The following is a 27,477-nucleotide window of genomic DNA, read 5'->3' on the forward strand; positions in this document are numbered from 1 at the left end:
CCAGCAGTACATCGTAATGACGGCTAACGGCGTCAATCTCGCGGCGCTTCTGCAAGTTCGCGAGAAATGCAGCGGGTTCTCGAGAACCGGTGGTAACAACTCTTTTTGCAACCTCACCTCGTGCGGGAGGCCACATGTACAGTACGTGCGACAAGGACTACAAATCGATTTCCCCGCGCAATAGCTCTTCCTCCGTTTAGTTTCTTTCTTTCTTTCTTTCTTTCTTTCTTTCTTTCTTTCTTTCTTTCTTTCTTTCTTTCTTTCTTTCTTTCTTTCTTTCTTTCTTTCTTTCTTTCTTTCTTTCTTTCCTTCTTTCTTTCCTTTTTATTTGAACATTCAAGCACGTACGATGGCGACACTATATTTAGCATCTAGACCAGTATCCGGCTTTATTGTGCTGTTGTTCAAAGAGAATACTGAGAGAATATTGAACGTGCTTGAGCAGTGCGAAGTCCTCATCTTAAAGAAGTACTGGCACAACATTTTCGACATCGTAATTTTTTAGCGCACTTTGTTGAAATTATGTGGCGATGGCAGCGCGTATCATCATCATATTTTAATCATCATAATTTTCTGTCAGAAAAAGTCGCCCGCAAAAAAAAGTTTATTCGTAGCCAGTTTAAGATGCCATCACACGTCAGCGGACGTGTGAGCCGGCGTGCCGTGGTGGTGTTCGGGTGAGCAACTTCAGTTACGAGCTATATGAGCTCAGTTATGAGTTATGAGTTATGTTATGAGTTATGAATTATGAGTTACGAGTGGCACGCGCTTTGCTTCAGATGGCCCCCTTGAGTGTTTCATTGCGACAGCAATTACAGGGACGCTATAGGCGTGGTCACGCCGTCGTGAACCTCTTTGTGAACCTCTTTGATGCCTCCTTGGGTCCTGCGCACGTGGAAGGTGCGTGCCGGTCTTTCAATGAACGTCTTTGACGCCAGCTTGCGCAATCTAGGTACGTGCCGACGGGAATGTGCCGCTCTACAATGACGAAAAAGGCTCGTTAACTTTTTCCTTCGCTGGGCGCAATCAAAGCCATGTCACAAGTGTTCCTCAAGGTCAGCAACCGGACGCATCAGCAGGCCGCGTCACAGATGCACTGGGCACGTGCCGCTCTTCAACGAACCTCTCGACAGCTTGGGTCACTCAGTGTGTGTCGCCGGGTGTGCGGCAAGCGAGCGAACAATTCTCGGCGTTCGCAGGCACCGGCGCGCCACGCTTCTGGTCTCGGAGGCCACGCGAAGACTTCTCGGCAGCACCACCAGATGTCGCGGCGCGTCCAGAAAAAAAAAGAAAGCTCGAGAAAGGAGCCCGGTCGCCGCATCACACGTTTCTCAGCGTTCGTTCGCACCGGCGCGCAGTGCATTTCGGAGGCCACGCACAGGCTTCGCGGCGTCTCTGCCAGATGGCGCCGAGTGCTGTCAGAGAAGCGCGAAAGAGGAGTCCCGCTGCAGTACGCGCCTCACACATAAGCCGTTTAGACGGTGGCAATACAATTGCGTCACTGTGTTGATTCATATCTAAACGCATTACCGTGGAAAGTAATCGCAAGATCGTTATACAGCCAAAACCTTTATCTTTTTTTTGGTATTGCGTCCCCATGAAGATACAACCGTCGCGGCCGGAATCGAACCCGTGACCTCGAGCTCAGCAGCGCAACTGGACAAGGCGGCGTGCATCATGGAAAACTGAACGTGGGCACGATATATATCGTCCGTACACTGCAGTTCATAGCTGCGCGAATAGAATTGCCCGTTGTGCCTTACCCAGATGAGCCACTCGACGAGCTCGTTGAAGGGCTTGACGACGGTGGCGTCCATGGGCTTCTTGATGACGAGCACAGACAGCGGCGGCTTGTGCCACGTCAGCCGCTGGCCCGCGGGGTCCTGTATGGTCCTGGACAGCAGGGCACGGAGAACGAGGGCTAATTAGGCGCCACACCTCGGAGCTTCGGTTATACAGGCAATCAGCCAATGGGAAACAAGAACGGGAGTCGACAGCTGCACCGCCGACTAACTCCATTTCACAATCTCTTTGCGCTGCAGCGAAAGCTAGCGGACGCAGGAGCCAATCAGCGGAAGCCTACGTGCCCGGGACGTACCAATACGCACCCGTTGCACGCCACTGTCACTTTTAACACAAGGAAAAGGAATGCATTGCAGTCAGTTATTTAGGACCTTACAAAACAAACAGACATTTATGAAGTGTTTGAGTGCAGTCAACCTACGTATCTGCGCTACAACCGACGTCGAAACACGGAACTATAGTTTCGTGCTTCGGCGTCGATACTATTGCGTAATACGCAGTGCACGTGAAGCAGGTAGTGACGTCTTAGCAGCCCTCGTAGGGCTACGTTGAATCGCACATTGATGCTGAAGCAGAGTACAGTCGCTGGTGAACGAGAACGTAATTTCTGCCCCGGTTTCCGACAAGCGCCGTGTCATCCTTACCGTGTTCGCATAGCCTTCAAGGTACGCCACCTTTCAGAGGAATCTGCTTCCAAGGCTCGGCTTCCACCGCGGATCTGTGATAAGCCTCTGTACTTGTAACCCAACTTATCTCACCCTAGCTCAGCTTAGCCAAACGCAACTTAACCTAAGCGGTGTCTTACATCGTTCACGAACTACATATAATGACTCTCTCTGTCATCGTTGTATAGCAAACTGAGTAATCTTGACGGGATGTCCAAAGAGTGTCGCGTAATATCATAAGCTTTACTTCTCTAAATCTGAAAAGCACAACACAGGGGCCTATCATATATGTGCGGCATAGACTCGAAACTAAGTGCCAATTCACATAAAGCGTGCGCATTATATAGCTGGGCTTTGTGCGTAAAATCAGTAAAGTCGAAACTAGAAATCCCCGAGAGAAAGTTCTTGGAAGCGAGACTCTTGGGCTTGAAGCTTTTTCTTTTTTTTCCCCGGGGTACCTACTTCGAAGGGCGACTATAAGTAGTTAACGCGAGGAAGTGGGAAGGATGCTGTACGCAGGCGTTATGATGACCTACCTGTTTACTACTTCATTACAAGGAAAACTCTGGAACATCGCCAAACGAACAAGTTGGTTTTTGCGAGTGAGTGGTTTTTTTGCTGTGCGCCGTTTCCGCCTCTCTCGCTGCAGTTTGACAGAGCACGCAGGTCAGCGCTATACGACAGTGCGGCATAATTGGGTTCGAAGAAGCACGGCGTTAGTTGAGCGCGAGCGTGTCTGCGGTTCTGTGTGACATCTGTCAAAAACGAAACGCCTATCTCCACTGCGACTATATACGCACTTCAATATTTTAGAGTATTTTCACCTTCCATAACAGTATCCCGGTTTAAGAATAACTGGAATAACCGATAAACATATATACAGCTGCGCTGGTGCAGCTATCGTGTGTCGATGACGTCAACTATAGACCACTCAATTATAATTGCAATTACGACGCTCTACGCGTCTGCAGGTTAAATCTGTTGGGTGCAATATTCATCAGCTCACAACGCTTTTCGCACTGCTTCTGCCAGAACAAAGACTCGACACGAAAACGTTTCTGAGGCACTGCAGCTATATAAAGCACAACAATATGGCACTAATAGCGGTGTAGCCAAGATGCAGAGGTCGAGTGAGGAAGTAAGTAACCTTGCCAGATGAAATGCGATTTGGGGATGGTAAAGGAAGCTTAGTGAACCTGAGGAGGAAAATAGTAAAAGACCACAGGAGTGCTGGTAATACGAAAGAAGGAAGCAAGAAATCGAGTTTAAGGCAACGGATATTTTTCAGGTTGAACTATTTTTTAAGACGAACTGTGGGTCCTAAACGTAGGAAACAGGCGCGCAAGAAAAAAATAAAGTTGACGAGCTTGGTGGCATCCGTCACAAGCCCTTTTCAACGGTTACGCTCATAATATCCATCCATCCACTGCTGCCGTAGTAGTTTCCAGTGCATCGGCTATTACGCGAACCGCGATAAATTCACGGACGTGATGAACGTCTCTAATTGAGAACGTTAGCATAACGGCAAACGCGCTAGCGGAGAGCAGACGACACCTGCAGCGCCGATGGCGACATCGCGTGACGGTATTTTTAACCAAAAATACGCTGAACTTTTATCGAAACGACCGACTTATGTTATTTCGCGTAGACGCGTTGAGCGGCGATACAATAATCACGAAGGTAGTTGCGCATTCTCCTCCCGAAGAGGCGTACAATACAACAAAGTTCCTGCGCGCTGTGGTTGTGTGGTTGCGCGCTGTGACCAGCTGGTTGACCGGACGACGTCATTAGTGTTGCTGGCATTGAACTTTTTGAAGCTTTTTGGCCACGCTAGCACGTCAGCGTCATGTTAAAACTAAATTTCCATACGCATTTCGCACTATACTTTAGCGGAAAGCTCGCACGTTACGATTCCGCGCGATTTGTGCAATAATTCTACGGTGATCGCGAGGACTAATTTAACTGCGCATACGAAAGGATCCAGGAAGGATGAGGTAGCGAAGGCGTGACGAGAGTGGCCGAGTTAGCGGTGACGTCACTCACATGACCATGGCTGAGTTCTTGAGGATGCGACCGCATGGTCCGAACTGGTACACTGGGCTTGGCGCATTCAGAGACCGGGTTCTCCTGCACAAAGAAGAAAAAAAGAAATAGTTGAGAATGAGGAGCACTCTACAAACAAAGTCTAATAATAAAAAAAATACGCACGAATGAACGGTACCTCATTTTCTATCTATGTCGCTAACAAGCTGTAAAAAAAAAAGTATATAGTTGCAACGGCAAACGGAAGTCACTTCTCGCAGTAGGACAGCAAACATTACTGTCTAGAGGTAGGCCCAAACGGTAACCCTGACTTTCTGAAATAATAAATTCGGAGAAGTGAGTAACAATTCACTATAGAATCGCCCTCGCTGACGGTGTGGCAGGTGCGTTTAACAGCGGCACTTACCACATACCGCTAAAGTTTTCGAGTGTGGCGACCATGACGTCACGTGACACTACTCAACGGCACCTTACTACAGACATCAGTGGTCCAGCGTACACTACCCGGCAGAGGATTTCATCTGCTCTGACAAAACAAAAACGAAAGAAAAAAAGATACTGACGTTACAGAACCGACAAAAATTGCGAATGATTGAACCACGGTACAGAATGCGTTCTTCCCGCCAGTTTAGCATAGCAATTGAGTACTGTTTGCACCTTCAGCCAGGAGGGACGTCCAAGAACAGTGCAACCAATATGCATCGTCCGCAAATCGAGGGACCCCCTATCGTGCTCCCCCACCCGTTGCCTTCCTAAAACTGAAATACCAGCAGCCGCGCTTTGCACGGGTCAAAGACGGCATTGAAATGTCAGCCTCATTGTTCGACGCTTCGGTTCCTTCCTTTTATGCTACATACTTATGGTACGTGTTACGGAAAATAGATCAGTGACACGGCAGTCTGTACGAGTGCTTTGAAGTGCTTTAGGTTATATAATTGCACTTTTTACAGGGTAAATGACGCAATTTGGCAGGTTATTTTGAAACGCCTAAGTTGGTGCTTCGGGTAACTAAATTACAAAATTTAAATTCACAGAGCAGACGCATTTTCCCGTACGTGCTTAACGAAACGTAATACAGAAGAATCAACTTAGCAAGTTAGGTAGATGAAACTTTACGGTTGTAAATAATCTTGACTATATGACCGACGCCGTATACTGAAGGGCTACAACGAATCAACATTTGCGGTTCCTCAACGTTTTATACTGGGCACAAGGCGGACGCCTCCGTATGCCTTGGCCACATCGAAATGCGACTACAGCGGCCGGTTATTGGAGCGATATCATCGTGCTGCACAGCCGACAACAGCAAGCCGAAGATGCCGTTAGTTATACCAGATATCGCTAGATTATTTCGACACAAACCATATGTGAGGGAAGGTAAATCGTCTCACACCGCACAATAGGCGGCCTTGGCGTAGGGTTTTTAACATCAGGGTTTCGACTGGGGCTTAAGGTCGGCATACATTATCACGAGGAATCTACAACTGATCGATCGGAGATTGCCTCTTAAAGGAACGTCGCGAATGTCGCCTACCCTGTGCAGTGCCACTTTCTCTTTTCCGACGATTCCACCGGGAGAGCGCTAGAGCGGCGACAGGTTTGCCGAGACGTCCGTAAGTTTCCCATGTGGGCTCGGAACTACGTCAACGATCGGCAGCGACCACGCGCGACAGCTGATCGCAGCGTCTCAAATCACACTCGCGGTGGGCAGGTTCCCGAGGCAGGTATTGCTGCCACAAGCTAAACCGATAACGGGCAAAGGCATGCGGCGAGAGAACGGGCACAAAACGACGACGTTCACCAGCACTGATCAACGCTGTCCATGTCGTTCGGAAGGGCGCACGCTCGGACGAAGACGACGACTTGTCTTGTCTTGTCTTGTGGCCTCGAGAGTCCTGGCGCACCTCTGTGTCGTCTTCTTCTTGGGCGACCAACGAGGCGAGCTTCCGTTCCCAAAGGAGCATCAGATGCTACAGTCGCTGTCGCTGCTGCTGCTGCTTTTGACACCTCGGCTCAAAAGGGAACTGCGCGATTCGACGAAGGAGAAGACGACGTTTGCAACGGCGAGTTCTTGGTCTGCGACGCACGTCGTCGATGTCCTTCTTGGACAAGGATGTCACGTAACGGTTGGCGCCGAAGCGTCCGACGCCGCTGTATAGCCTGCCGCTGCTGCCGCCGATGCGCGCGTGTAGTGTTGTTGCTAACTGCTGCTATACAGAGCGTGCTGCTACCTCGGCTTGGAGAGTGATCCGTGCGACGCGGTCCGTGAACCCGACGGCTGTGGCGCTCGTCGTTCGGACAGCGCGGTGTGGGACGGAAACTCCAGCTGCCCTCGTACGACGCAGAGTGCGCATCGATTGCGAGGCGCCCTTGGACGTCAGCCGAATGCGTGCCTGACAACCGTTCGATATGTGCCGCCGCGTCGGGGGGGGCTCGAAGCACGCGGCACTCGGAGGCTCCGGTTAACTTTCGCTCGCTTTTGTTGTTGCTCTTTTATACATATTTTTTTCTTTAACGGAGCCGTTCATTTCCTGTCGAGGTTATAAAACTCTGAGAGCGCTCGTCCGACAGAATGGAAACGCCGTATAGAACGTACCAGCAATCAGTCCAGAACACCTGCATTTAAAAGCGTTCAGGTGTTGCAGCTGTAGGTCCTTTCAGAGCCCTGCCGCGGTGTGCACGAGCGCCATATACCACGTGCTTTGAATGAAAAGGCGCAGAATAAGAAAGAGCGCGCTTAATGATAGGAACTATTTTTTTATTAGGTGCTTTCGTTGCGTTAATTACGTTACGTTAATGTCTTTGTTGTTTTCATTTTTTTATTTTTGCAAAGTGCGTTTGTCACATGTAGGAGCTTGAAGAGTAGTGGGCGGGTTTTCTTACATTTGTTTAATAAGGGGGCGGGGGGAGGTAGTGTCAGGGAGGTCTATCTGAGGTACTACATTCCATTAGCCAGCTACACAGCGCTGGGGAAAAAGAAAGAAAGAAAGAAAGAAAGAAAGAAAGAAAGAAAGAAAGAAAGAAAGAAAGAAAGAAAGAAAGAAAGAAAGAAAGAAAGAAAGAAAGAAAGAAAGAAAGAAAGAAAGAAAGAAAGAGGAGTATGATGGGCGACGACGATGGCTGAGGATGATGACAGAAGTAAGATGCAACTCACAAACGGGCAAGCCTGCTCAAAGCCTATGTGTCCAGACCAGCTCTTTTTAAATGATCAAGTAAAACCCGGATGGCCCGAAAACTAAATATGCGGTCGTCACGCCAACGGCCCTATATGGCGTCCTCTTGACAAAGGTTAATTGGCTGCCAAGTCGAGCAAGGTCATCAGACGCTCTGTCGCTCTTCCTCGTGCTGTGAGGTCAGTCACACCGGGCATGTCCTATGTATAGTCACATGCAGGTGGCACAACTCACCGAGTCCGGAGACTCGGCGCGTCGGATTAGGCGCACGCACCCGCGCATAAACGCCAACCCCTGCTCAAGTCTGTGCGGAAGACTGGCGCAGCAGCTGCACTGAATTTTCGGTGGCAGCCTAAATGTTATCTTATAGGGTCCAACCTAGGAGTCATCTGTGTCAATTTTCCGAATTACGCTTCTTTTTTTCTTTCGGCACTTTTTGTACAAGACTTGAGAGAAGGCAGCTGGCGTGTCCCCTCCTGAAAACGGAATTCCAAGCAGTGGCTCCGAGTCTTCCAGTGGCCTTCTTCGCTTCGGTATCGGCCAGTTCGGAAATACATTGAAATGCACTGGGTTGGTCGTTCTCGTCCGCTGAAGTGTGCAGCTCGGCAATGTAAAGTATAAAGCCCCCGAAAAAGAAATTTCTTTTTTTCAGGGGCATTAGTGTAAAGAGTCAAGACTCCGTAGAGCTTCCTTTCATTACAACTACGTGTGGCTGCAGAGTAGATTACCGGTCGCTGAACATTATCCACACTTGAGGAGGTCAGCGCGAATTATAGAGAACCGCCCCTCTGTTTACCGCTGTTTCCGTGGGCGTTGGTGTTGTCTTGTTACGCAGGCGAAGTTTCGTCGAGTGGCACGATGTGATGTGCAGGCGCGACGAAAACCACAGCTGTCGGGGACGGCGATACGGACCGGTCTGAAAACGCCTTCTCCAAGGAGACATTATTTGGCCATATATACCCAAGCGTGACATGTCTGAGGCCCACGGTAGGTACAAAAAACTCACCAAAGGTTATTATTAAAAAGATTTAGACTGATAGGCTGGTGGAGCAGGTCCAAAAATACATTATTACTCATTTTACACAAAAGGGTGGGAAAATACGTAAGAAAACAAGGAGGCGGTCTTCACCGACGCAGCCCGCTATTGAGACAGGAAGAGTTTCGTGGCGGCAGTTACTAGCCACCGAGGCAACTACCTCACGAGCGTCACCGTGAACAAGGCACATGCCGAAGCGGCAGAGGAAGCGGCCATAGCACTGGCCCTCACACGAACCACAGCTACATACGTGATCTGCGACTCGCAAACGGCAATTCGCAATTTTGCAAATGGGCGCATATCGCAAGAGGAGTATCAGATACTCCAGCGACATCCCATACACCAGGGAGAGGCCGACGTTGACAACCGAAGGCATTTGCTATGGATCCCGGCACACACTGTAGTGAGCACCTCCAACGAAGCGGCTCACGGCGTTGCTCGAGGCCTGACTCACCGAGCAGCATCGGAGGAAGAGCCCCCGCGGGGTACTGCGGACGTCTGGGCATGGGAGGATCGTATGACCAGTTTTCACGACATCACGGCACACTACCAATTACAAAGACGCATATACCCATTCCCTCACGCTAGGTTAGACAGGACGCAAGCAGTACACTTCAGACAATTACAAACAGACTCTTACAGAAACCCCAGACTCATGCACGCCATGTATCCAGACATGTACACTACAAACAGATGCACATCGTGTGGCGAGGTTGCCACACTAAATCACATGTTATGGGAGTGTCGGGACCTAACAAACAAGTCGGGCAGTGCCGACCCCTCCGTCTCTTCCACCGCCAGCCTCCAGTCACGCTGGATGACCGCACTGCTCAGCTCTGACCTGACAGCACAACTCTGGGCCGTCCAGCGAGCCGAGGAAGCCGCTTCGAGACAAGGTATCGGAACCGCGTCCGCGGCGGGTGCCCAGACCCACTAAAAGACGCCGGACTCAAACCTTGCAGATTTGAAATAAAAGTTTACGCTCTCAAGGCAGTTCCTTTGTTGTTGTCGTCGTCGTCAACTGTAGCACTGCGGCACCCGTTCACCAAGCGCTGGAAGTGATTTTATGACAAATAGTGCATTTTTCGAGGCAATCTTAACTCTCCAATTTTTTCGATTAATGATTTAATCCCGATTAATCGGTTGATGTGGCATGAGAAAAAAAAAACAGTAAAGCAGCGATAGTCATACTGCTGCATGCAATTCCCCGAGGCTCTGCATATGATGGTCGCCACCCTGATTGGACTAACATTCCTGACACAGCATACTGTATCATGAGCCACTTGAGCATGAAGCTACGGGCTCGTGAATTAGTGAAGGTTCATCTTGGTTTCTTTAGGGTACCAGTTAATTTTCATTCGTTTAGTTGTGCATTACGAGTGCTGTGTTGCACAAAATACGGATGCATTTTGTCCACTTTTGCAGGTAAATAGGCGCGAAACCATAATATATATTGGTGTAGTGCCCGAGGTTGTCAATGAAGCAAGGCAACTAATGTTACGTGTTGCAGCTAATTGTTCGTGGCATACACGAACAATTATCCGTACCGCATAGGGCTTACCACTAACCCTAAACTGTGATAACTGTGACAACGTAGAGACAATGGAGCACATATTACTAGAATGCCTCGCGTACCGCAACAAGAGACAATTTTTTGAAGAACAAATGGACATGATTTGCCACGATCCGTTAACATTACCCAGCATCTCAGGTCCAAGGCCCGACCCTTCAAAACAGCGGCGGGTTTGGGATTTATTGTTCAAATACATGTCAGAAATTGGGCTAAAAGGAAACCTTTAAAGATTGAACCATTCATATACAAAAGCCTATATTTACCCGTCATGTCACCTGTAAATATTAGTATCAGGTCAACTTGCACATTTCATATTTATTTTTATTCTCTTTTTCTGCCACTCTCCTTTAGAATCTTAATCCTATTCCCCATCCCTATACAGAGCAGCATGCCTGCAGCGGTTGTATACGCGCCGGCAAACTTCAGTTTTTCTAATAAAGAGTCTCTGTCTGTCCCTCTCTCTCTCTCTCTTTCTCTCTCTCTCTCTCTCTGTCTGAGAGCTAGACTTATTTGCTTTGAGTTCACATATCTTTAACCCTTTACCTCTCGAATTGTATAGAAAGAAACAAATGTTTGCAAAATGCAATTTTTTTTCTAAGTGCTTGATTGCATAGGCACACTAAATATATGCCCGAAACGCACTAAAAATAATGTATTTATTTATAGAACACCTATAACAATTTGAGAAATTCTAGAAAAAGTTAGCTTTCACTACACTGATTGAAGTTCGCTTTTTCGTCGCCAGTAATGTAAACAAAAAAAATCGAGGACACCTAAGCACATGTGAGTTGTGAATGCGAAAGCATTAATGTCCAATTAAACGGCGCTGAGCGGTCCTGCGAGTCTTGCGCTGCGATTAACGTGCCCTAGCGGCACGTGCTTCTCGAGCCAGCAAGCAGCAGCAGCTTGCGCTGCCAACGCCTGTTGCAGCTCGAGGTGGCGTTTCGACCAGGAATCCACCAAGCTCATCGACGAGTAGGTCTGGTAGTGGGACTGCCCCGTGACTCGGAGGGAGCACTTCTCTTTCCGCCAGCCCACCCTTCCATTGTCAAGAAAGTGCTTCCTGCCCTACTTGACTTTTGTTGTGAAACGCAGCTGAGAGCGCGGCTGTAAGCCCCGCATTGCGTCTTCAACCTTCTTGTTATTTTTTTTCCGCCTTCTTCTTCTTCTCTCCGTGATCTTTTTCTCCCCACTCCCCTTTCCCTGTGCAGTGCTGTTGAGGTGTCCTCCTCTGAGAGACAGTTACGGCACTGCACTTCTCTCTTCCTCTCCTTCAAAAGTCATTACACACTAGATATAAACGCCCACTCCATACAGGAACATGTAAACGTCCGAGTTCACAGACAGGACACGTCAGCCCCCTCCTCACTGCACCAAAAGTATCCGCTTTAATACAGACGTCTTCCCTAGGTGACTAGACTAGGGAATCTGATGACTACGTCGCTGCCAATCACACACGTCGAATCGGACGCCCGGCCATGATAATCGCCCCATTCCGCCGAACTGCGCCTCCGATGTTGTATAGCTTCGTCCCCCGCATGTTTAGCAAGCGCGTAGCAATCTGGGAATCCGAGGTCGAAGCCGTTCCCACGGTAGCATTCGACGTTGGCCCTTTTCATCATTAGTTCAGGCTGTCAGGTGCAGCTAGAGGAGTCGTTTGTTGGCCCCCAAACCGTCGGTGTCAACGCTGCGTTCACTCCTGGATAGGCGGTGATGAATGGATGGGTTTGCCTCGTGGTAGACGTCCATTAATGCCCTTGCATCCGTGTTCGTGTAACCCGCTACGCTATCTGTGCCAATCTAGTAGAGGTCAGTACTAAGCTGGCAACAAGCAAAAAGGCTAAACCCCATGAGAGCGATGTTGTGCGCGACAAGAGCGATGGCATTGAGCGACGAAACGGGGCGTCGCGTGCACACATCGCTCGCTCTTGTCGCTAGGTTCTCGAAATCTAGAATTCGTCGCTCGTCGCGCGGAAGTGCCACGATAATAGCACCTAGGCAATAGCGCGAACCCGGAACTGGATGTTACATGAGTCAAGCACTACCGATTATTGCACGAAACACGCGCAAACGACCGAAATCTGATACGTGCAGGGATATGAACCTACTGCGAGACCTTCGGGATTAGTTCATGCTGCACTTTACAGTAAAACACATCAACAAATTAACAAAGCACGCGTCACGCCAGTTTCGGCTCGCATTTGCTGCCCTCACACCGGCAACACCAGGGAGGGACGTCGCTCAAAATCGTCGCTCGCGTGGGGTTCGCGACTTGTACAGGCGACGTGTACAAGTCGCAGCCATCTCCACCGCGTCGTTTGTCGCCGTCGCGCGCAAAATCTCTCGCACGGGGTTTATGTGCTAAAACACTCGCCCGCGTCACTACGCGAAAGTGTCTAAAAAAATTTGTATTCGGCGACTTTAATCGAAAGGTATATAATCCCAGCGAACGCGCGTCCTCCAAATGAGAAGTATAGCAAGAACGACGCGAACGAATATATACATGTACAGCAGGAAAACGGCTGGGTACCGGCGTATCCTAACGGTCGGTCTCAGCTTCGCGTGAAACAGCCGGATGACGGGATCGGCATGTCTCTGGCGGTTGCCGGTCGGCCGTTCAACGCACGTGTCCTGCCGCCTTCCTTCCACCCGCAAGCGGCGGTGCTTGCAGGGGAAGGGCACGCCGACGTCGTGGCCCGTTGCGATACACTTCGCATAAAGGAAAGGGGGGGGGGGTGAGAAGTACATTACAGCTGACCGGGTTTTCCTCTGCTTCTGTGCGGCTGGTGGCGGCCACGAATGCGGCTCAAGGCCTCCCCGCTTCGCCCAGCCCGTTCGCCGTATTCGTCGTCTGGCAGAGAGAGGGGGGGGGGATAATGGGAACGGCTCGTTAAAGAGCGGAGCGTTAACACAGCCGTCGGGGGTTCCTTAATTGCGTGTCCGTGCCGACCGCGAAATTCCCTTGCCGATAGGAAAAGTGTCGCGCTAATTAGACCCAAATGGAGCGGTCTCTTACGCGAATCGTAGCGACACCTCGCGCGGTGGGCATCTGCACGCGCATTCGCTCTGCCACGCACAACGGGGGTGGCTGCTTTAAACGCAGAAAGCCTATAAACTAAATAATAAGAAAGCGGCTAGCAGACATTTGCATATAGAGAGCGCGGCTGGTTTAAGATCACTCACTCATCGGCCACATGGCATCGAAAAGAGGTGAGACCCATATTGGCGGCAAGAAGGCGCAATCAGAATTGACTCTCGTAAGTGGCAGGGAAGAACGAGGTCGCGCAGGCTGGGGAGACTTACCCAGAGAGTATCTGCAAGACAAGCGCCAGGAGGCCCAATGAAGGAGTGGGCGAGCATACACTGGACCGGCTGTGTTTGATAACGCACGTGATCTGGAGTTTTTTTCACGAGAGCTCGCGTCGACGCTGTCGTAGTGGAAAACAACGCTTTGTAAATGCATCGGAATCCTATGTTGCACAGGCACATTCCATTTGTGCTCATGGCGCCCAGCGAGCTGCGCTGCACTTTCTCCGGGCGAGAGAGCAGAGGGCGGTGCGAGCGAATGCCACTAAATAAGGGTACACTGTGCCCCGCTATTTTACCTACATGGTTTATTTTCTCTTTTTTGTTGTTGTTGTTTAACAGTTCGAACAGCTGCACCGCTTTTTTTGGCGAGTTCATTGTCGGCCCGAGGCCAGCACCTGCCTGTGCAAAGGGCTTTACGCAAGCATCCGGGAAATGGCTCGTTTAAGTGGGGGAAAAAAAACGTATATCTCAGGGTCACGGCTGACAAAAACAGATCTCAATTTTTTTTTACTCACCGTGATAAGCGATTCGCTGAAACTGCACACGGTTTCTTGTCGGCATGACTAGTAAACCAAAGTACGTGGCAGCTGGCAAGCTTCGTCGTCTTTTAATCTTAGAATCTATGTGAAAGAAGACGTTACAGCCATTCCAGAATAAGGCCCCTGTGTCGTCACATGGTGACTTCCGAGATTCAGCTGCGTAGCAGGGACTCTCCTCTCTCTTACCCGATGAAGCAACATGCATACACCTGCCAGCTATCGTGCGTCATACAGCGTTTCCTACAGAAATTACTAGAGACGGCTCTAGCACGAGTGTCTACGCCGGCTTCAAGCGTGACGGTTTAGTCAGCGTAGGCCTGGCGGGGAACTAGATGGACTTGCCTAAACTTAGCACTTCTAGCTTCAAACGGTACCAAGGCTTTGCAAGTTGATCAAACAATATCGAGATATAAGCGCCACAATTTGTTATGATTGACATTCGGCGTCTTTAGAGAACTACGATTGCTTCGAAAGCTAGAAGGATAAACCGTAGTAAACAACGCCACAAGAACGTCCGAAGCCACAGGCACGAAGACCAGACGAATCGATGCACTAATTACCATCAGTTCCATGGCAGCTGAACGATCCCAGCTCCGCAGCTTCCCGTCGCAGTGTTTGTGTGAAGCACTGCGAGAGGAACATGGTTACAGCAAGGCAGCCGGAAACAGGAACTATAGTTTGGCTTCGTGGTTCAAAAGTGTTTTTTTTGTTTTGGCCTCGGATCATTAATTAAAGGAATCGTGCGGCGTGTTCACCTACGGAGCACGTGTTGTCTACGTCTGGAAAGCAAAAAAAAAAATTGTCTTCTATACGAAAGGCGCGGCTCCCTGCAGCCACGCCCGCTGGCGCAGACGATTAAACGCGCGAGACCCAGAACGAGTTGAGATACCACTGGTCCCGCGAATCGACAGCAGATTCGTTAAGCGGTTCAGGCCGCTGTCTATACGACACGGCAGATTGCATCGCGCGCCAGCTGCCCAGCCCATTGCGATAGCGTATGACGTTAAAACGCCTTCGCACGTTATGTACCCTGTGTATCGCATGCATTCGGCAGTCGTGCCAGCGCTGCATCCGCCGAGGCTGTTGGTCATCACACTCGTCGGAAGGGTCGATCGAGCCTCACAATCTGTGGTCGCTACCGAGGTTAACTTGGAGTGGGCTGAGAGGATAAAGGAGGACTACTTCAAGTAGTTCCTCCCCCACCCTCTATTCCATTGCCCCCTTCCCTTTAAAGAGGGATAAATAAAGTTTTTCGTCATCGTCGTCCCAATCTGTGCGACCGCCCTATCTCATTGCGCATTCCTGATTAGAGATGCAATGCAGATAATTCGCTGTGCGCACGCGCGATGCATGGCGTATAGCTGCCCGGACCCGAATGAAACGATAACAGCCTATGCGAACCACAACACACCGAAATTTCGAGATCCAAAGGGTATTGCGTACTGCAAGCCTTATCAACTGGTTACGCTGCGTTAACACCACGAAATTGAGTATAATATACAGTATGACCGACAGTACTTCCCTTGATAGGCCGCTGTTGTCTCCTTTTTTTGCTGCGACCCTTATGATTTATATATAGTGTGACGACGCTCCACTCTATTCCGAACGCAACGAATAACGAAAACGCGCGGAACCAAATGCGTAACGACTTGTATAATTGAAGGTGAAAGCGCGAAAGGTGACGCATGTACCCGGAACAGTGGAATATAGAGGCACGGAGAACTCTCGAATAACTGCAGGATTTCAAAACATCGCAGAAGCTTTAGCGCTTAAACCACAACGAACCATGCGGCTCACCATTCACTTCCCAACCCTGTATCGGCTTACCATTGATTTCCCAATCCTGCATCACGGAGCAACTTTACGAGTATATAGGCAAAACACCTAACCCGCAAGGTATTAGGCTCCGCGTCAACTTTTTTTTCAATAACTTGTGCTAGTTGCACTGCGAAGGTGTTTCAGAGCGGGTGATAGGTGACGTTCAGGCGAAGCAATTGCCGGAAACTTATGCAAGGCTAGGTCCGCCTGCAGCAAGCAACACCCCTCCTCCTAAGCGCTTAAACAACCGCTGAAGTTTAAAAATAAACATCGCATTGCACACCATCGAAGTAAAATGTGTGGCAACCGCGAACGTCGAACAACTGCAAACGTGCAGTGAGTGACCTTCAGGCGCTAGGCGTTACACCTAACAACAGTGAATCGAAGCAACGCAAATATGCCTTATGCCCAGTTTATTTATAAGCTGTCCTAAAGCGAAGCTCCCTCTGCCTGTAGCTCGGAGTTTTGGCGTTCGTCGTCGTTTCCTCGCCGATTATTATTCGGGAATATCTGTAGACAACTTGGGGCCACTGGGCATACGTGTCCGAATAGACAACTCGCCGCCGGCTGCGGCCTTGCCAAGTAAGACAACTTGGGTCGCGAGTATGGCACCCGTTCTTGGCCAATCCACCGGAATGAATGTTTGCTATACAGTGACCCGCAGGGTACGAAACCCTAGATATATTCAGATACGCGTCGTACATTTCTGTGCGTACATCTCACTTCGACGTTAATCCCTTGGCGTGTATCGTACACCGCTAGGCATACGAATGCAAGCCAAGGCCCAGGGACCACCACCAACGCCTCTCACAGTGCCACCCCCCGACGGATCGTCGACAATGTAGGAAGGAAGCAGCTGAACCGCCTTTCCTTTCCCAAAAACAGTCACCGCAGCAAGTAGACTTGCGAAAAAGTGATAATAAAACATGTTCCAATCAATCAATCAATCAATCAATCAATCAATCAATCAATCAATCAATCAATCAATCAATCAATCAATCAATCAATCAATCGCCTTCGCCCGCGTGATGCACGCAGCTCGACGAGGTTGTGTTCGTGTTACCCGCTAACTGCTGCTACCTCGCTAACTCAAACAAGTTTCGCGTTATTTTATTTATTTATTTATTTATTTATTTAGTCATTTATTTATTTGTTTATTTAATACATACTGCAGACCAATCTGGTCCAAGCAGGACGGGCAATACAATATACAGAATATCTGTTTTACACAAAAGGAGAACAACAACAAGAAAAGAAGCATGGTAGTACCAGAGGAAAAAACGCAAAAAGACATGAACATATAGTCATATAGTGCGTCATAAGGTTCTGTTAGGCTATTCCAGTCGGACACAGAACGTGGAAACATGGATTCAAACACCGCAGGGGTGTTCTTTGTTCTCCTTTTATTTAGAAGAGTTTGAAGTCCTGAGAACCTCTACAAACTTACTTCATTAAATAGCAAAGGAGGTAGGAAATCAGCAAAGTAGTAAAAAGAAATAGCAAGAAAAGGCACGCGGGATCACTGTCTTACGTAGGTGCACGGCCGATTTTGTTCGATTTAGAAAAGACGAGTTTAATTTTTCATTCGAAAATGAGGGCGCGAACCACGCGTACGTAGTCGTGTGTCCTTAGAATTGTCAATTCTGTAATAAAAATAAAAAAAAGACCAACATGGTGTTGGCAGTTAGAGTCACGACCTCCAAGAAACGCGGTCATGGCGTGGACGAAACAATGTCATGTATTTCTCGTTTATCACCAATCACGTTCCACAAGTAGGGTCGTCATGTTCAAACGCCATGTTGCAGTCATGCGTGTGTGTGTTTGCTTTTGTAGTCTCAACATGAACATCCCTGTTTGGTTATTGCTTTTAGATAAGTTAGGCCATTGCTCTAGGTTTAAAAAAAATTCAGTTATGCGGTTTCCCAAAGCTGCACAGTTTCCTACAATGGCGTCGCACCATCGTAGACAGCTCCGGATTAAGCTTGAGCACATACAGTTCTTTTCTTTTTTAATCGTGCACGCAAAACTTGTTATGCTCATTGGTTTTGCATTCAAACACCATCAGTAAGATGGCACCGCCGAATCGAACCCAGGACCTCAGCAGCAGAGCTCCACAGATAGCGTGAATCACCGCGGTGCTGGCTACTCCAGCTCGCATGCACATTTCGACCGCCGTCGTTTCGACGCTTTTGCTATAAGAGCGCTGCGCGACGAAAAATGGCTGTGGCTTAGCTAAGGTTAAGCCCAGGATGCGAAGCATATTAGCCTTTATTTTAACGCGACAGCGTTAAGGAGCTCGTGTCGCAGAAAAGCCGGTGTCGTCGGCGTCGGCTCAGGCGTGCGGCGCTTGCTCAGGCGCACATTTCGTTGTCGCGCCGAACGCTGCGTTGCTCGACGCTCACCGCGTCCGATGCGGGGCGCGTAGTCGCTGCGCCGTAGCAAAGCCACCTAGAAACAGTCTCTGTAGCACGCCGCAACCTTCGCTTCTCATTCCAACGAGCAGCTCTGTCTCCAGGAGGCATCTCACCTCGTGAGCGTCTAGCAGAGGCAAGCGCAGCTGCTTATATACCGCCGCGACGCTGCGAGCGACGGCGCGAGTTGGAGCCCCGTTTATCCTCTGTCGTGAGGTCACGGTGTCACGTGGTATTGAAGGCGACACCGCCGCGCCTGAGGAGCTGGGTTGAGCTCTAGTAATATGCCTCGCATAATAATGCGAATAACGCGTTACTATGAAGCGATACGTGCGGGGTCACGTGTGAAGTGAATAAATCTTTCGTGGTGATATAAGGTGGCTCGCGTTCCCACTAAAAAAAAAAGGAGAAAACACTTGCTAACGGAGGGGTAGGAATTATACCTTACCACGGACCCAACTATCGCGCCGGAGGCGAATATTCAAAGTATTTCCTCTATCCCTCGCCCCTGCCTCACCACCATACCCCTTGGCCCCTTATACACGCAAACTCCAACGACTGACCGAGCCCACGTGCTGCTTACTTTCGGTGAGCTGACGACACAAGCCATAGTCAGCATTGCAAAGCCGATGGCCGCCACGAAATCGATTGTGACGGATAAAGAAACTATAAAGGTATACACTAAACTGATGCGTTTTCCCTTCCACTTTATTCGTAAATATAAGACACCGCACCTCACTACAGTTGCATCCAGACTGATGCGGCCGGTTGCCTTCAGATCGCTTCGAAACATCTTACCCCGTGCTAATCGCGACAGGAAAGAATAAACTATATATAGTTTGGTGCAGGACAGTACCCGAAAAAAAAAGGGGGGGGGGGCGGGTTCTATTGACTGCGAATAAAAGAAGCCATAATAATGTAATGTCGGACAAATAAAGCACCAGAGTTAAATAGACGCACGGTTCAGGCACCGCAATAGTATGAACACCCAACTCTCCGGCAAACGGCTTAATGAAGACAGGCCAGTCGATGGGCGGACAACAGGAACGTGACGTATCGATCTTGGGCGTGCTCGTTGGAATACAGCCTACACTGTAAAATAATTTACACCCTTAAAAATGAATAACGGTGCAATTAGATCTATAAGTCACACTTTTACACCCTTTATTGGATGTAAGTGCTGTGAGTTATAGACCAATTTACACCCGCATTCACATTAGAGGTGTAAATTACTCTACGACCTAGCGAACGATCCCGCGACATGTATCGGACTCGCAACTAATGCAGGCGCCGGCCTCGACGAACGCTGTAAAGACGTCGCCCGACCTCGACCTCATCCTTATTCGCGTAACGCTGCACCCTTTGGACGGCACGTGAAAGCAATCAGGGCTGCGAGGAGATTGATTCTCTCTCTCTCTTTTTCCTCTCAAGGCTACAAACTCGTGTTTCGCGTGAAACGTCCCTGGAATAGGGGCGTCGACCCTGCGCAGATGGGGAATAAGACCGTGAAGACGGCCGACCACATCTGCCACCGCTAATTTCTAACCAATTAGAGCAAATAAAGTTTTTCCTCCTCCTCCTCCTCCTCGGCGAAACGTGATGACAAACTCCAACGGAAAAAAAAAGAAGACGCGGTTATCTGTCACTCCACGCGCCGTCCGTGTGCCGCGCGCGGTGCGATAGAATCTATTTTTATCGCGCTAATGGAAGAAAACGAAAAAACAACGAGAAAAATAAAAGTGAGATTCGGTGAGGCAAGGGACATCAATCAATGAAGAGAGACTCGCGTTAATAGGATAAAGGAAGTCTTTGAAGAAGGCGCACGTGTAACACATGAGTCTTTCAGCATGATGTATGCTTGAATCACTGTTGGGCTATTAAGGATACCGACAAGGAAGCGTGGACGGCTCTGCTCAAGGGCTCCCACGTGGGGATCGGTAAACGCGGGTGTAAGAGTGGAAGAGCGCTGCGATGGGCTGGGCGAAGGCTTTGAACGTTCCGTATATACACATACACAGCAGCGACAAAAATATTTAAAAATATATAAATAAACTATAAGACTTTAAAAAATGATATTCTGCACTTTGGGGCTTCCGAGCTAAACTGCTCAGAAAATTGGCGCTGCGTTATGGCACACCGCTAGAGATTCGAACAATAGGCCGCTTGAGCACTCACCATTACCCCGTTATTCGCGCAGCGTAGCCTAAAGCTTTCACGTGCAGAGTCAGCCTGTTCCAGGAATGTGTCGCAAAGAAGTCGTATAAATCAAACCAGTGTGTTCGAAAATTGCACGCGCTAGTGAGAGAGAGAGCTTGGTGATAGCCGAGGAGGTTCAGCCCATGCAGTGAAAGGCTTGTGATAATGGATGCAAGTCAGAAGATCTCTCTCTCTCTCTCTCTCTCTCTCTCTCTCTCTCTCTCTCTCTCACTCACACTCACACACACACACACACACACACACACACACACACACACACACACTCGTGTAAATTCAAGATACAGTGAGCACAATGAAATGAAGAGAAGTGGAAACTGGCGCAACATGCCATCTGAAATAAGCAAAATATTATCAATTTCTGTCCCCCTGGCGGCAACAGAGCACAGCCTCTTTGACAATATCGAGAAACTGAATACAACTTACAGCTTAGAAAGTAACCAATGCATTTGTTTTTCTACATGAAACCACAATATAACATATTTTTGTACGCTGCTATACACCAGTATTTCCTCAAGAACGTATACCAGTCGCTGAACTGCAAGTGCAGTGAGAATGCATCTCCTTCTTTCCGTGCGTTGCGAACGCCTGTGAAAATCAGAACTTATGAACACCTCACTGTAGTCCGCGTGATGTTTCTGAGTATAGCTCAAAAACCGCTGTCAGATCTGCTCTTATAAGACAACACACAAATCAATTCTTCATTAGTAATATACATCCGTTTTCTCCAAGCTTAGAACGACAGAAAGCTGAGCTATAGTTGGTAAGGATTCATTATGCAAAAAAGAAGTGAGGCGTGCAGACAGGACACAAGAGTAGAGAAGTGGCGTTCGAGGCGTTCGTGTTGTCCGCTTCTCTACTCGTGTGTCCTGTGTGCACGCCTCACTTCTTTTTTGCATAATTCTCCAAGCTATACGCCACCAAAACGCCGGTTCTTGACAGCCTAGCGTTCACAATAACACCCTAGTACGTGCGATAATCGATGCCAAATGTTTCCGGTTGAAGTATGCAACAGAAGGCAGAAATGCGAATACGTCACGTTATACGCAGACAATTTTTTTTTCCTGGCGCTTTAAAGTTAAGCGGTGTAACGCGTACGCACTCGCAACTTAACGCAATGTGCACACATACACAAGAAAACTGAAAGCACACACAAAGAAAAACTGAAGCATCAAGACAGACGCTGACTTCACTTCAGAATTATGAAGGGAAAAAAGGGAAACAATTCGCCCTTACTCAAAAGCAGAATGGACGTCTTCGGTAAGAAAGGCAATCGAAGTTGTTGGGACTATTAAGCAAGGCAGGTACTACATGCAAAGTTTCCAGGAAAACGTCCAAGGTGATATCAAAGGAATGGAGCTCGCGGGCGAACGGGTAAGTTACAAAGCTAAGAAAGGAAAACGCTCAAGAAATAAATCACGCCGAAAAGTAACTCCAGTGGTGGAAGAATTTATTCCGACCGCTCGCTGTCGCAGTGATCGCGGCTGGCGAAGTGAGAGCCGTCGCCAAAGCGTGCAGCCTAGTCAAGTGTAACAAAGCAAAAAAAAAAAAATGGCTGTGGCTTAGCTAAGGTTAAGCCCAGGATACGAAGCATACTAGCCTTTATTTTAGTTGTTGAACCACTGTTCAGCCTGGTGAGCTGCTGTCGCTCGGCTATATTTGGTTCGGCTAGACGAAGAAACAACTCATGCAGGCGAGCGCACGAGCCGAGACCCGGCTATGTAGCTACGCGGCCGCAAGCGAGCGCACGAGTTGAGCCTCCGCTTTTGCAGCTGTTATGACGTCATACGGTAGCTACGCGGCCGCGCAGCAAGGAAGAGCGTGGTTGTGCGGCTAGTATGCTTCGCATAATAATGATAATAATAAGAAAAACATGACAATAATAAATAAGTAAGTAAGTAAATAAATGAATAAATAAATAAATCCCTACAGCCATTTGTAGGATATGTTAATTTCTCGTTCCTGTCGCACGTCGCTCACTGGACGAAGGCGCACATCAACCGCGCCAACACGTCACATCGAGAGACGCGGTTTGTTGTGGCACGGGACATACATAACAGCGCTCGTCGCAAGCATGCTTGAGTTAGCCGCGGCGATCGAGTATACCAAGGTCGCGGAGTTAATGAAACCGTGATGCAAATCCGGGGCCGGGACAGCCGCGGAGGTCACGCAGCTGTCAAGTCGTTGGCGGTCAGAGGTCGGCTCGCCGAAGCCCACGGATCCGCGCGCTCGAACTTCATTTACCGCCGCCACCATTTCGACGCGGCGTGTCCTTGGCTGTCTTGCCCATATAGGATGCACCGCGTTTCCCATAACAAGCTCGCAAGTATAGGTGTGTCGAGTCACTCGCTATTACGTGACCCTCGGCGCACGTCTCTTCTTCGTACGAGGTCTCTGCTATATGCCCCGATAGCGCGTGACGCTTTTTTTATGACTGCATTCGCGAAAACCCGGATGGCTCGCGAGGCCCGTGTTCAAGTATGGGTATACCTTCTGCTCTGTATTGGAGGTTGCTTCAAAGCGTACAGAAGATAGCCTTTCCTCACGCACGAGCTTTGGCAAACGTAGGGGTCCTCAAAGGGCCCGCATTAATCGGGGAAGATGGTTATACGACTGCTGATTGCCCCTTTCTTTCGAGACACGGAGCTGACCACCAACGTTTGGTGGCACACCCTGCCTGACATCGTACGAGAGCGAGAGAGAGAGAGAGAGAGAGAGAGAGAAGGGAAGAAGGAAAGGCAGGGAGGTTAACCAGACTGCATGAGTCCAGTTTGCTACCCTACACGTGGGGAGGGTAATGGAGAGAGAGAGAGAGAGAGCTTAGGTGTAGGATGTCTATAGTCGGGTACTCAAGTCTGTTGCCTTCAGCTAGCGAACTGCTTTCTGGGCTAATGAACTGTGAGGCCAGGCTCCCAAGATCTTCGCTTCCGTAAATGGCCTGTCATCCGATCTACTCAAGGCACACTGGAGAGTCTCACGTTGATTATCCTAGCGAGAACAGTGGCACAGAAGATGACTGATGGTCTCTTCCCACTTGCACTTAGCGCACATTGGTGAGTCCGCCATTCCAATACGATAGCTGTAGGAGTTGGTCAATGCTACTCCTACCCACAGCCGACACAGCAGTGTTGCGTCACGTCGTGGAAGCTTCGATGGTAATTTAGGTTTCAGTGATGAGATGCTCAGGTGGAACTGTGGGCCAAGCATGCAGGGATAATAACCCCGCGTGCTGCGACACTACTACCACCACCTATAGTCTGAGTTTCAGTTTGTTTTACTAGAGGCAGGTTTCCTCGTAAAGCGAAGATCTCTCTCTAAAAAATACTATATATGAAAGCAAATTAATAAATAAAGGGTGGTTGGTTGGAACAGAACAACCTCAGCAGAGCTTTGGGTGAAAGGAAGGCTTGCGCAGCTGTTTCATACAACAATGCTACGTTCGTTCGGCCCAACTGAGACGGAAAGGAAAAAAAGAAATGAAGCTAGGTCGTTGCAAAAGATAGTGAAAATTAAAGGAGCGGATACGAATACGGGGTCTTTATCAATGTGATAGGCGTTGACGAAACATAGATAAAAAAAACATACTAAGCCGTGCTTTGGAATAGATTACTAGAAAACATGCAAAAAAAAAACAGAAAATTGGTTTCAGCTCCAATAGCATTTTAAATTTGACTCTGCTTTTGCTCAGAAACAGTTTTTTAACGGCTGTTACTTCTCTGTTGGAGCTAAAAAAAATTTTTTTCTTGTACTATTGCTCTTACTTAGCTGGCTTTCACCAAGAATTGAGATTTTCCGACCTCGTCCTGGTGTCCACGTGTACGGCAGAAAAAAAATAAAGATATGACAGCATTCGGGATCGGCGAGGCAAGCTGCTTGCAGGCGCGGCTCATCCGACAGGAGTGATTGCTGCCCTAGTCGCGCAGAATTGACCGACACGAATGACACGCTGCGATGCACGCAGGTTCCTATCGTCTCATCAGCCTCATCGAGACATTGGCCAGGAGAAATACTGTTCCATTAGACTCGCGCAAGAGTTAAAAATTATGGGGTTTTACGTGCCGAAACCACTTTCCGATTATGAGGCACACCGTAGAGGGAGACTCCGGAAATTTCGACCACCTGGGGTTCTTTAACGCGCACCTAAATCGAAGTACACACGGGTGTTCTCGCATTTGGCCCCCACCGAAATGCGGTCGCCGTGGCCGGGATTCGATCCCGCGACCTCGTGCTCAGCAGCCTAACACCATAGTTGCGCAAGAGTTCGCCGTCACTATGTGTTCCACGTCCATATATGTTTTTACTTCTTCCGACAAATATGCGTGCGTAAGAATAGGACAAATCGCCGCAGAAGCATGGAGGCTCGTTGCGCAAAAAAAAGAAAAAAGAATAGGTTTTACGTATTAAAACCACTGTGTGATCGTGAGGCACGCCGTACAGTGAAGGACTGCGCAATAATTTTGACCAACCTGGGGCTCTTAACGTGCACTTAAATCTAAGTACATGTGCTTTTCTTTTTTTTTCTTGCATTGCGCCTCTATTGAACTGCGGCCGCCGCGGACACGACCCAGCACGCTACCTCGAGCTGAGACTCGAAGTTATCAACAGAGGCTGAGCAAGGAAACACTCAGCCAAGAGCCATCTTTTCGATGAAGACGAGACACCATGTTTTTCTTTCTGTTAGTGTTGTTGTTCTTTTGATCATTCTGTTTCTCTTTTTCTTTTTTTTCTATTCCACTTTCCCTTCCCACCACGCATAAAATATAGTCGTGGTCGGCAACTGAAAGAACAAAAAGGTCACAACAAGATTTATTTCAGCCTTTCTCGCTGTATGTAGCTTTTTCTTTTTTTTTCGCCTCGCGTGTGGCCAACACCCCTCGTGTGTAAAGCCGCGTTTAGAGGCCGCATCAGGCATCAACAACAGCGCTGGCTCCAGGCTGGGGCTTTCCTTGTTCGCTCGCTGTTGGACCACACCATACGCGACCCCCCTCAGAAAGGCCAGTCGTTCACATCAACGACTTCGATAGATCAACGATGGTCTAAGAAGGTGTCATTGGCTGCAGCAAATGTCTTGACGATAAGAGGAATTGCATTCGCCAGGTCTTCTCAACCTGACAAGGACTAGTCTCTTTGTCCAACGAAGACTAGTCCATTTGTCGCAACGTTGGCTTTTGCCTGAGGCACCTTTCGGTAGAACACCGTGGAAGCTTATACGAAAAAGTAACACTCGGTTTATAAAAAGGAAGTTGTGAAAACGGACTGTGACCGACTATAACCAGTACATTATTTATTTATTTATTTATTTATTTATTTATTTATTTATTTATTTATTTATTTATTTATTTACGCATTTTTAATAACCAGTTTTCCTCTCTTTCTCTCTAAATCAAGCACTTAATTTCCCTTCGAGTTTCACGCAACATGCTGCCTCGAATCGCGGACACGCAAGAGAGCACGGTAGCTTCTTCAACCGGAGACGTAGTAAACGTACTCGTCGAAGAAGAAAGGTTTCCACGTCAAACGTTGCCACATTGTCGACAATTAAGAGCCGTCACTCTTCGGGTAAACGCCGGACTTTATTATGGCACCGACAATGCGAGCGACGGGATTACTGCTTCTTCAGCGATGCGCGCGGCGTCGCTGAAAGGGGGCTGCACGTAGCTCGTTCGTCGCCGTCACCGTCGAAGTTGTCACTCCAAACGTTCAGCCTGCAGCGACGCATCGCGCTATTTCCGCGGGTGTTTGCCACCGCGAATGCAACCGTCGGCACGCGACTCGACGTGCAACGGGCGGCTGCACGAGGCGTGAACGGGTACTCGCCGCTTGTTATTGTCGTAGAAAATTAAATTCAAGTGCGAGGTTTTACGCGCCAAAACCACTTTCTGATTACGAGGCACGTCGTAGTGGGGGAACTCCGGAAATTTGGACCAGCTGGAATTCTGTAACGCGTACCTAAATCTAAGTACGCGGGTGTTTTCGCACTTCACCTCCGCCCCCCCCTGCCCCCCCCCCCCCCCCCCCCCCCCGGAATGCGGTCGTCGTGGCCGTGATTCGGTACCGCGACCTTGTGCTTAGCAGCCCAACACCGTAGCCGCTATAAGCAACCACGGCAGGTTATTGTCGTCGAGTGTAGGAATTTGGGACCTGCGCGAAACGAAATCAGTCCCGCGAGACTCGCTCCGTGTGCGACATCCGTTTAACTGCTACGCAGCAGTGCTTAATTTTTGCGTGGGTGGCTCCATATGTCCCGCTACACTACTTTACGGAGAGCCGTTCGCGGTGTCTCTACCATCTCGACTTCGGCTTAGAATAAAAGGAAAAGGCTTGCGTATCCGTACTTCTCAACACGTGACCGTACTGCCAATTTGTAAGCGGCAGAATGGTCATAGCACATCGGGCTCGAAATTACACACACACACATGCACACACGCGAATAAGCGACGAATAAACAAGCAAACGATCGAGAAACAACCAACTGCGGAGCGCGAGACGTAGAGGTAAAATCGAGGGCGAAGCCCAGATCACGTGTCCGGCTTGTGTGTGGAGGCCCGCATGGCGAAGATGGCCGCCACGCGTTGCACGGACGCCCAGAATACTGCATGGGCCCCCCTATGCATATGCATCCAACGGTCCCGCGCAGCTTACGCGTGCTTGGTTCGAGTGTCACTTTGTTCCATCTAGTCCTTTTATGCGAAGCATACTAGCCGCACAACCATGCTCTTCCTTGCTGCGCCGCGCGCGGCCGCGTAGCTACCATATGACGTCATAACAGCTGCAAAAGCGGAGGCTCAACTCGTGCGCTCGCTTGCGGCCGCGTAGCTACATAGCCGGGTCTCAGCTCGTGCGCTCGCCTGCATGAGTTGTTTCTTCGTCTAGCCGAACCAAATATAGCCAAG

General features: G+C 49.1%; 1 protein-coding gene across 7 annotated transcripts in view; it reads right to left on the reverse strand.

Annotated features, from left to right (window-relative positions):
* The window catches only part of LOC135915455 (NAD kinase-like), a 111,559-nt gene that overhangs the window by 11,786 nt on the left and 72,296 nt on the right, over positions 1 to 27,477 (reverse strand). For 4 of the 7 annotated variants that reach the window (XM_065448534.1, XM_065448539.1, XM_065448532.1 and 1 more), the window contains 2 exons: positions 4,512 to 4,595; positions 1,764 to 1,893 (listed from right to left, as the gene is read on the reverse strand). In XM_065448534.1, the coding sequence (XP_065304606.1) occupies positions 1,764 to 1,893; positions 4,512 to 4,595 (214 nt within the window). Of the gene's footprint in view, positions 1 to 1,763; positions 1,894 to 4,511; positions 4,596 to 6,045; positions 6,280 to 6,312; positions 6,906 to 27,477 lie in introns of those variants that run through there. The other 3 variants (XM_065448538.1, XM_065448537.1, XM_065448535.1) reach the window with 3 other exon arrangements.

The sequence above is a fragment of the Dermacentor albipictus genome, chromosome 2, assembly GCF_038994185.2.
Source record: "Dermacentor albipictus isolate Rhodes 1998 colony chromosome 2, USDA_Dalb.pri_finalv2, whole genome shotgun sequence".
Lineage (NCBI taxonomy): Eukaryota > Metazoa > Arthropoda > Arachnida > Ixodida > Ixodidae > Dermacentor > Dermacentor albipictus.